At 39.4% G+C, this 11,844-nt stretch overlaps 1 protein-coding gene across 1 annotated transcript; it reads left to right on the forward strand.

Annotated features, from left to right (window-relative positions):
- The first annotated feature begins 5,443 nt into the window (after positions 1-5,443).
- On the forward strand, positions 5,444-11,573 carry LOC103717285 (hexose carrier protein HEX6-like). The gene is made up of 4 exons (XM_008805606.6): positions 5,444-5,697; positions 5,944-6,266; positions 9,478-10,568; positions 10,965-11,573. Exons 1-4 carry the CDS (start codon positions 5,577-5,579, stop codon positions 10,972-10,974), a joined length of 1,545 nt encoding a protein of 514 aa, XP_008803828.4. The 5' UTR covers positions 5,444-5,576; the 3' UTR covers positions 10,975-11,573.
- The last annotated feature ends 271 nt before the right edge of the window (positions 11,574-11,844 follow it).

Below are 11,844 nucleotides of genomic sequence, written 5' to 3' on the forward strand. Positions count from 1 at the left end.
ACTAGCCTCAATCCCAGAGAGAGAGAGAGAGAGAGAGAGAGAGAGAGAGAGAGAGAGAGAAGATCTTAGGTGGATATTTTATGAGTATAGCATGTGATTTTGTTGATTGTACTAGCTTAATCTATAAATTCTGCGAAATTTTCAACCTAATTTTATAGAAAAATCTAAATAAACCCTAGTATGCCATACATCCACTAAAGTTGTCAACCTCCAAATATATATACACACACATACATGTATACATATACATATATATATACACACACATATACAAAATGTATACATACACACACATATATATGTATATTGGATATCCATTTAAGTATGACTCTATCAACAAAACACCTCCTAGCCTAAATTCTATGAGCGGAAAAAAAAACTTCATGGATCTTTTTTTTCTTTCCGTTTTTTAAATGCTAAGATTTGTATATGTTCTTAGAAAGTGCGAGCTAGATGGACCAATAGGTTTGATTTCTATAGAATTTTCAATCCAATCCTATAAAAATATCCCGATAAGCCATTGGAACAGGTATAGATATGTATGAATATATTCATGAGAGCCGGATGCATAATTCCTAAGAAAAAATCTAGAAGAACATAGTTAGGATCCCACATAGGATGCAGCCTAGTTTGCAGCAGCATTCACTTCTCTTTAAGGTTTTGAGATGATTTTACCAATCTGGAAAACTCCTACGACGATAATAAAAGGAGACTTGCATTCAAATCTTGTTCTATCGAGATATTGGGCCTGACCCAGTGCTCTATATTAGAGTCCAACAAGAGCAGTAAACTAGACTCTTCTCCAATCAAAAAGATTAATGGATTAAAAAATAAGTTTCGATATGTGGAATCGTAGTCAGACCCAGCTTTAAGTTGTCACTATTGTTTGTTGCGTTGCATTCAGTCGTTGCTACTTGGAAGATTGGCTGTAGGGTATCTAACAAAGACGGAAGGGATGGATGAGCTCCAAGTTTTGAAATCGATAAGCTCCTAGATTTGAAACCATTTCTAGTAGGCTGTGCAATCTAAAAGGTGAGCCAATAGTCCTGTCAAAAGATTCTTATTTATGCTTCTGATCAAAACACACGGTATTATGCAAAAACGTACGTTCACTATGAAACTTTTTTTTTTCCAACCATCTTCTGAATATTTTTGGTAAGTTGGTTATTTTGACTTCTTTGAGCCATTGTATGATGAAACTGCAACATGCTTTTTATTCTTTATATCAAATTTAAAAATTGATTTGATTGCTCTATAATTTCTCGCAGCTAGACCGTATGCTACATTTTTATCAAATTGATCTATAATAAAAATATTTATTTTGATGAAAAACTCAGCCATTTATACTTCATTCACTTGCACCTATGTGTCAACCACTAGAATGAGTTTAGATATGCCATTGGCATCCCCTACTAACTTATGATTAGGGCTGCAAACGACCGGGTTGACCCGTGACCCGTCCGACCTAATCCGTATAAGACCCGACCCGACCTGAATTTTAGGACCCGCAGGGCTGGGGTCGGGTCCTAAATTTGGACCCGTTCTATTTTTCGGTTCAGGTCGGATCCACTCAATTTTGACCCAGACCCAGATCCGAGCGGACCCAATTTTTTGGTTCAGTTTTTGACTATTATATAGTGGAACTTTGAATATAAAAATACATAGATCCGGACCCAACCCGTCCCGTGACCTGTCGGGTCAAAATTTATAGGCATGGATCCGACCTGATCCGATCCGATTTTCAACCGGATCGGGTCTGGGTCCAAAATTAAGACCCGAATAAGATCCGGGTCGGATCGGAGTCGCTCAGGCCCCGACTCGACCTGACCTATTTGCAACCCTACTTATGTTATGCTACTTTCCTTTTGATTAGGTAAAATGTATGAGATTATCTTGTTAAAGATTGGGCCAAAAACTTTAGTAACCAAGTTGAAGTTTCCATGGCAAATAGTAAGTCTTACTTAGGATCTTTAGCTAGAAGATTTCTTGAAGGTTATGGAAAGTTTCATGATTGGGATTTTAGAACAATTAAGATCAACGAATATAGTTTATCTTTTAATCATCTTAAGTTGAGATTGTATTAATTTTAACCTAATAATGTAAATGTTGTGTATGAAGAAGTAACCTTGGGAGCAATGTACATGGTCATTTGTGAGATATATAAAGAAATGGATCAAGTTAAATTGTTGACGTAATTGATTACAAGACACCAAGAACATATCTTGATTGAAGTTCAAAACTTGGGTCTAGGCAATTTTACATTTGCAAATATGTTGCAAAAATATAATATTTAGATATTATTTGAAGCTTAATATGCTAAAGTTTGGGTTTGAGTTGATAAAATGATGAACTTAAGCCGAGTAGTGTGGGAGCTCGACAGCCAACCTCTGCCAATTCAAACATGATTACAGTTGAAAATGCGCATGGCAAGGATGTTTTTAGGTTACACTTTGGACCTAGTCCAAGAATGATCACGATCACGATGGAGCCTGAAAAGTAAGGCTTGATTCAAGTGGAATCTAGAAGAAAATTTTCGAATCTAAACCTGGCTCATAGTATTAGATTTTCTTTCCAATATAGTCTGCTCCAGTTCCAGCCCTGAATATGATATATATATATATATATATATATATATATATATATATATATATATATATATATATATATATATATATATATATATATTTGTACAGTGATGTATGCATAAATGCATGTATAAATATACATGTCTACATGAATTATGATTTCACAAGAATATGGCTAGAACATAACTAATTTACTACCAAAAACAAGAGAAGGAAAAGACCTGTGGACAATCTTACAATGAGCCTGATGATCACTACCTGGGTATGCTGAGATTCGTGAAGAGCAGCACCTTACGATGTTCATGACCAATCGGATCTTGATATACCAGTAGATACCAAAGGAGATCGCTATGATCGTTACTGTATCTGTATCGAGGAGATGCGACAAAGTGTTCGGATCATTGTGCAATGTCCTAAAAAAGTAATTATATTTGTATTTGTTGAAAAAAAAATCTTTCCTCGTAATTATATTGGTTGACCTGAAATTAAGCTACTTTGGCCTAGTTTTGTTCTATTGCACTAAGATGCAGATGCTCCTTTGTAGAGATTGAAGAATATAACATGCGGGGGGGAGAAAATAAGAGAAATATGAAATGGTTCCAAGTCCAAATATTTCCCAGATTTGCGTCATCTTTTTTTTATGTTATTTAGAGAAGAATATGTACAATCCAAAATTCTAAAACATGCTACATTATGAATGAAAGGTTTTGCCATCCAATAAGGCATGATCTTCGGTACCTTTTGCTTTGTGTAGGTTGCGTGATTCAGATGGAGCTAGCTGTACTCATACTATAGCAGTGTGAGCAGACGATTCACCAAAGAAAAAACATAAGACATGATCATGGTAAACATGGTATATCCTTGGCACCATGAACTTGGGAATCCACTCCATTTAAAATTTATTTTGCCTGGTCCCGTCTTTTTATAATCTATACTACTAAAACAAAATAATTTTAAAACTTAAATTCGGAAGGCAGGTCATGTTCGGAGTCCAGGTCCTCTGGAGTTTGGCATTGATCTTGGAATGGCCGATTCAGCGATCACAGTCATCCATGACTGTCGTTCATGGTGGGACCATCCTAATTACATTATACTAAGACGATGGGATAGCATACTGCATAGGCTCATGCAATCACCATGGACGTCCCGATGAATTAACCGGTTTGGATCCGAACTCGCTTTCTGCAGTGGGTCGGACTAAGGCGAACTCATAGAAGGATCTTCTTCCTTTCTATTTTGTCTTTGAGGTTTTTCTTACGGTGGGCCTTCTTTGAGCTGGAACCTTAAGCAACTGCCTAAGTTGCCTAAGGGATGGGCCAGCCCTGGCTTTCTGAAGCACCGGGCACGCCTGATAATATTTTTTCAGCAAGTCCTTTCTCGTCGCACTTGCTGCGCTGAACTTGGCTTGATGGGCGTCTGAACCGGCCAAAAGCAGAATCGGAGAGAATAAAGGAGAAACCACCAGCCACCTCAGGTGAATCAAACTCAAAAGAATTGGATCGAGTTTTTTTGGAACCGCTTCCTCAAAACCAATTTTAATAGTAGCATACCATATAGAGATATTTTAGATGGAGTGGACTTTGTTGGCAAAAGTGCTAATGTTGCATTCATAGCTATAGACGATGTTGCATTCATGAGAGAAACTGATTTATGCCACAGACTTTAGGGCGACTCTATGACGATTATCAATGATTTGTTGATTTATCTCGCGTTGAATGGTGACTATGTCTATTTCTAGGAGAATGATGCAATCATTATTATCTATTGGGTTCTGCCAATTGACGGCATCTTATCTTTTTTTTTTTTTTGTTTGATCCTTCTGTTCAACCTTATAATATTTTATTTTATAATTTTTTGATTAATTTAGATTATCTTATTTAATCAAAAAAATATTGGAATCAGGGAGGATCCGAGAAGTTAGTTACGAAGCCACCCATCACGTCGGACCTGATTAATTCCTGCACACAAATCACGGGCGGGCTTCGACAATTGTACCAATCACGGTCACGGAATATGAAAGGGGTTCGGCCACATCCACTCCACGCAAAGAAAACAACAGGCGGACGGTCCGTTGGAAAGGGCACAACCCCGCCGCTATCCACGGCTTGCCTTCCATCACCCATTTGCCTCTTCCCCCACCGACTGCCAGTTGCGTTCCCACGACGATGGCCCAGCGATAGCTCGTCTTTTAGCCGATTGCACGGCATCAAACGTATTGTTTCGGATATTAATCTCTCATATCATTCATAAAATTGCTAGTTGTGGAGGAATGGAATTCCAATGATAGAAAAAAGTTATAAAAATTATAGAAAAAAAATCATATAATGGGAATATAGAAATTATGAAACTAAGATAATTAAATTTATCCTTATGTTTTGGTAGATATTTAATAATTAAAATAAGAAGCTACTGAGGTGGTAGCCCAGTGGAAGCTTGACCTTACTTCCAACCAAATGGTTCTGAGTTCGAAACGCACGGGTGTCAATTAAATTGTGGAGACCAGATGCATCATGCTCGGACACGGAGTCTGGAAGGGCGTATCGCTCTGCTGGTAGCCTCGATGGTATCAGATGTGACGTACTCACACGTGGTATTCGTGTCGAAGCCTAGAGGGATAATCGAACCAAGCCCATGGGTGAGGAGGATATGAGCAAAACCGGCCGAAATGCCCAACACATGGTCATTTCTGGCTGCATCAAACATTTTCCTGGTGGGATGGAGGCTCAGTGGAGGCTGCTATGCGGGACCCCCCCCCCCCCCCCCCCCCCCAAAAAAAAAAAAAAAAAAAAAAATTAAAATAAGAAAGAAGTGGCGAGATATTTGTTCCCGGAATCCCTAATAAACCGGATATTGTCCACTTCCCAAGACCCAAGCTGATCGCAGTCCAATTGTAACCCGCCGCACCTCCCTCCGCGCGCCTCCATTGAAACCAAGCCTTTTCTCCCTCTCCCGGGCCCCGGCTGCCGGTTTTCTTCTCCGGCGACGAAATCTATGGCATTGGGGAGCGAAACGGGCGGTGGCTACAACGGGAGGGTGACTGTGTTCGTCGTCCTCTCCTGTATAGTTGCGGCCAGCGGAGGACTCCTCTTCGGCTACGACCTCGGCATCTCAGGTTTTGTATCCCCGCTCCCTCTCCTCCTCCTCCTCCTCCTCCTCCTCCCCCCTCATCACCACATCAACATCAGCCTTCCATTTGTGTTCTTGGGAAACGGGAAACGATTTCCAAGACCGAGCTGGAAAACGCCCACGGTTAAACGCTACATGGCGGGCTGCTGCTCCCGTCCTCACACCTATCCCATATTCCCTCCAGCTCGGCTTTTGTTCTTTAGCTCACTCGGGCTGGTGCGTCTTGGTGAAGGGGGCGTGAGCACCATGGAGGGATTCTTGGAGAAGTTCTTTCCCGAGGTATACACTCAGATGAAGGAGGACGCCAAGATCAGCAACTACTGCAGATTTAACAGCGAGCTCCTGACGGCCTTCACGTCTTCGCTCTACATTGCTGGGCTTGTGGCGTCCTTGTTCGCTTCGCCGATCACGCGGGCGTTCGGTCGAAGGGCATCCATGCTCATCGGAGGGGCCATGTTCTTGGCTGGCGCGGCATTGGGCGGGGCGGCTGCCAACTTTTATATGGTTATCTTTGGCCGCGTCCTGCTTGGTGCGGGCATCGGGTTCACCAACCAGGTGATCGGATTGCTCTGCCTTTCGTTTTGTGACTCTTTACACTCAAACTATGTTTAGAGATTTTAGATTCAAATTATGTCTTTATGATTTAAAATATCGAAGTTTAATAATTTTCAACGAGTATAGAATACTATGATTTTTCAGGACATCCATATAGATAAAACCTAAAGCACCTGTAAGAATTCGCTAATAGATAGGCATGCTTACGACACCAGTCACACCATCAAAAGGGATTAGCATGAATCTCATGATTTCACAATTTAGTGTCTTGCATATGCCTGCAAGACTGGGCTAAGGCTTTGGGATCTAATTTAGCCCCATCCAGAGAATATATTTATAGACATCGGTTATTTGCTGGAAAATGTAGTCCTAAACAAAAGGGTTAAATCACTCATGGTGGAGTAGTTTTATCTGACGTTATATGGAGCTAGGGGGGGAAATTGGGTGTTTTCAACTTTAAAGATGTCTATTTTGTGCCTGAAAAAAAAAGAAAGAAAGTAGGCTGCAGAACGATGCTCGACATGGATGATTTCAATCATTATATGAGGAGGTCATTAGAGGTGAAAATGGGTCAAGTCTAGTTAGGTTTGCTTGAATCAAGTTAGGATGATAATATATGCAATCTTGATCCCTATGTAGTCTGATGAAACATTTAGTTGAGGCATTTGATCCATATCCATTCACCAATCAACTCCCATCATCCAGAAAATCTAATCGACTCATACTTGCTATATCGTACATTGCCCGAATCCCAACCAACCTAAGTCAATCACTTTCAACCCAACTCGACAGTAAATTACATTACAAAAAAGAGGATTCAAACCCTATCCCTATTTCAAATAATTTAAAGGATCACTTATTGTTTACCAATTAGAAAAAAAAGAGGGGGAGAGAGAGATTGGCCATTCTTAAAATATCTCTATGGTCATTATCTGGCCTGACCTAGATAAATTATTTCCTCATGAACCTTAATCGATTGAGGCTCTGACCTATATCCGTTCTTAGTTGAAAAAGCTTTTACTTAAACTTGGTCTAAATAGGATCACATCAAGTCATGTCATGTCACTTTTGAATTCAGGACTAAAAATTTGTTAGGTTGAGCTATTTCTTTTGATCAGACCGAAAAGAAGAAAGATTTTTCTCAACCTGCACAAATTGAATCTCTCAAAAGAAAACTAAAAAAAGATGGAAGAATTGCGAAAATAAGGTTTAAATCCTATGGATCTTCCCAGATCACCCTTGCTCCATCCTAGCTTAGAAATTATTTTCGAGCTTTGATTTGGGCCTAGTTGGGCTAGAAAAATCTATATATAACTCAGCCCGAACAAGCTAGAACCTGAACTTGAGTCCAAATAAAGCCTGTGCATGCTTGACTTGGATGGAGCACAAGTATGCTCAACACAAATCAGGCCACATTCGGCCTGACCTAATAAAAGGGAGGAAAGAAAAAGGGGATCTGGCACCCCATTGCAGCACCGCCTCCCCCTATTGACTTTAGGAGAGGAAGCAATTGACGAGACGGAGGGATGGAAGGATGGGGGAGAGAGAGACCTAGTTGTGTACCATGCCATCTACTACAACCATTGTCCACCCTAGAGAGGAGAGAAGGGGATTGAAATGCGAGAGCAGAGAAGTGGGAGTGGTGTCTTGTGCCATATGCCATAGTTCACTTGGGAGAGGAGAAAAGGGGATAGAAATAAGAGAGGAGAGAAGGTGGAGCAGAGTGCTCAGTCCACCTAGTTGAGGTTTATTGTGTCCGATTTCCTCTTCCTAGCTATGAATTCAATTCAATCTAAATTTAAGAAGCGCTGAATAATTGTGATGAAACACTGGAGGAGGAAGAAATGGGGACATAAAAAGAGCGCTTCTGTTCACTCAGGTCAATGTCATGAGAGGTCGGGCTAAGAGTCGGGTCTTGGCCCAGCCGGGACAATCCGAATCTGGCCCAATTTTTTAGGCTCAAATTTCAGGTCCAAGCCCAACAAAATTCTGCTCGGGACAAGTCCAAAGCCTAACTAGAAGCTGACCTAGCCTGTGCCCATTTCTGGCCTTGCTTATAATTTGTCCAAAAAGGCTTCCTTAGTGCACAATCTTCAGGTCCTAAGAAAGGACTATGCAATCCCTTAGAGCTTGTATAATCTTTATATAAGAGCTATATTATTGTCAATATTTCCTTTTGAAGCCATTCCAATACAAAGTTTACAATGCTCACACTCAAGGAAAATGATCAAGAGCATGGCTATGTAGAGGCGTGATGGGATGTATTCAAAAGGAAATGCTAGAAAAATATTAAAAAATCCATGAAAATTCTATGTGAGTGCTCAGAAGAAATAACATTTTCCTTGAGAAATCAAGCTTATTTTTAGGACTCAAAAGAAATTAAAACATTTACACAATTATTCAAATTTGTGCTTTGTAGGGATAGATGACGCTCTTCTTCTTAGTCTCTTTCTATGCCATGGAAGGTAAATATTGCAAGAATTTCAAGTTATTTTCAAGGACGGAGATATGGGGCTTGGAGTGCAGTTGCTTAGAGATCTGCCACTTGGAGGGTATGCTTAGGTATTAGTATGGGGCATTTACACATGCTCCCCGGAGAATTCTGTTGTTTATATATTTATTCTTAAAAATAGATATTGCATATATTCCTGTTGAAAGCTTATAATGCGCACATACTCTTTACATTGTTTTTGATTTTAATCCTGATACTCTAATCTAAGTTTGGCTGGATAAAAAATTCAATTAGCTTATCCATTGACTATTTTACCCTAAAATTCCATATAACATTTTAAAAATTTATAGCAAATATCTAAAATTCTTTGCTAATTTTTATGTGTGTACTGTTACTTTTTGATTTGGAAGTTAATTAATTAAACATTTATTGAAGAGTTTATGTGTAAATATTCTTAAATGAATAAAATGGTACTACTTCAGTATATCATCTGATCGCAAGGATATAAATGCAATTTCCAGATCTTGGAGAACCATACAAACTTTCAAGAACTTGTTTATTTGCATGTGCACTATCCTTTGAGGATCTTTCCATTTGACATCTATGTAGCCTTATGTTTTTTTGAGATTTATAGCAAATTGCATAGTGGAGTGCCCTTGGCATAGCGTGAACAGTAGAATTATTAGTCTTTTTTTGTTCTTGGATACATGGACTTATTAGCAAGCAACAATCTCACAAAAGTTCATCATTTTGTTCCAGTCAATTCCATTATACCTATCAGAAATGGCTCCACCTCAACACCGTGGAGCAATCAATAATGGTTTTGAAGTTTGTGTTAGCATCGGAATTCTTGTAGCTAACTTCATCAACTATGGAATTAACAAGACGCAAGCCAGATGGGGTTGGAGAATCTCTCTAGCCTTGGCTGCAGTTCCTGCTTCCTTTTTAACTGTTGGTACCGTTTTCCTCCCTGAGACACCCAACAATATTATTCAGCGCAATGGCGACCTCCATAAGGCAGAGCAGCTGCTTCAAAAGATCCGAGGCACCACTGATGTTAAAAAAGAGCTTGATGACTTGATTTCTGCTGGCATTATCGCGAAAGGCATTCATCACCCTTTTCGAAAGATCATTCAACAGAAGTACCGCCCTCAGCTTGTGATGGCGTTCTCAATCCCCTTTTTCCAACAAGTTACTGGGATTAATGTGATTAACTTCTATGCGCCAATTATGTTTCGAACCATCGGGCTAAAAGAGAGTGCTTCTCTCATGTCAGCAATATTGACAAGGCTAGTTGCTTTAAGTTGCAACATCCTAGCAATGGTGTTAGCTGACAAATTGGGTCGGCGAACTCTGTTTATAACTGGAGGGATTCAGATGTTTTTGTCACAGATAATAGTTGGTGGAGTATTGGCAGCGGAGTTCAAAGACCATGGAGGAATGAGCAGAGGCCAGGCTTATTTGGTATTGATCATCCTTTGTGCTTTTGTAGCAGGTTTCTCATGGTCTTGGGGGCCTTTGGGATGGTTAGTCCCAAGCGAAATTTTCCCGCTGGAGATTAGATCAGCAGGGCAGAGCATTGTGGTAGCAGTGAACTTTTTGGCAACTTTTCTTGTTGCTCAGTCTTTCCTTCCGATGCTTTGTCATCTGAAGTCTGGAACTTTCTTCTTCTTTGGGGGATGGGTTGCTGCCATGACCTTGTTTATATATATGTTCTTACCAGAGACTAAGAATGTGCCAGTTGAGCAAATGGATCAAGTATGGAAGAAGCATTGGTTTTGGAAGAAGATAATTGGGGATGAGAAAGAGGAAAGCAAGGGGAATGCAACGAGCACGACAAATTCGCATCAGTAAGAATTGTTCATTGTATGCTAAAATCTAAAATGGTCTTATCTTATCTTATATAATCTGTAAATTAAAGATATCAAAGCTAGAATTCGTTCTGGTAATCAAATTTTCTCACTCCATTTAATAGGTAAACTTCCACTTTTTCTGCCAATTATGGACATGCCGACCAACGGAAAGTTGTTGGTAGTAATTTACCTGAATTTGATAATGATTAATAGTTTACTCAGGGGTGGTTGGAATTTTAATGCACATTTCATGATTTTCTTAGTGAAGTCAGTTTGTAGAATAAAATATCTAGCATACATGGTGTCACATCTCATGAATATATTGATAGTGAAATTAGTTGATCTCTAGAAAACCATTTGAGAATTCTTTAGTTTAATTTGATGTCCTTACAGGAGATCATGATAATTTAACATAGGAAGGCGGCGGCGGTGTTGTTGATCGTCAATTTCGTCTTCATAGTCAAAATACGAGCGGGCATGCCACCGTTCGTGTTTGAATTTGGAACCTCTCCTCAGAGCAAGGCACTGGCAATTTCATGAGGTTCGGTGTTTTTTTATATTGGCCATGATCATCCTATGGGTTTCTGGTAGATAATAAGCATGCAAGGAAGGATTGACAAGATCACCTGACTAATTGAATATTTAGTCATATCCTAGGTAGTCAAGTGCTTCTTGATGCATAATAGACATGTTAGGAAGGATAAGTAAGATCACCTTGACAAATCAAATTAACAAGAAGTAAATGCGACCTTATAAATAATATACTTTTCTATGTATTGAACAAGATGAATGTTTGATTTACATGCATGCTGATACCAAGCCCCTTTATAGCTTGTGTTGATGCTCAGCTCGTGTTGATTTCTTTCAAGCAGGTTGGAGGGTATAAAGAAACAACATGAAATGATGAAAAATGTCCCAGGAGATGGAAGAGTTTATGATGGAAGGGTTTATTAATCCAATTTCCCCATAATCCTGTTTGACCAAACAAAAATGCAAACCGTTCTATACTTTTTCCTAGGATAATATAATGCTGTACTTGGCATATATGTATCATGGAGAAAATAGAATAACAACTATCTATTAGTTACTTTTTGGATCTAGTTTTTTCATGTTTACATAGCTAGTGGCATTTCAGCTCATTAGTTGACACCTCTCTACCTAGTGCTTGCACAAGGTTTTAAGTTTGATCATATGGAAGGTCGAGCTCCCACCGTAGTTCTTAGAAAAAGGCAAATCAATACTTATATGATCAGGTGAAGCTAGTGCGTGCGAT

Source organism: Phoenix dactylifera, chromosome 3 (assembly GCF_051530095.1).
Source record: "Phoenix dactylifera cultivar Ajwa chromosome 3, Ajwa_hap1_PhDact_Kaust_v1.1, whole genome shotgun sequence".
NCBI classification, from domain to species: Eukaryota; Viridiplantae; Streptophyta; class Magnoliopsida; order Arecales; family Arecaceae; genus Phoenix; species Phoenix dactylifera.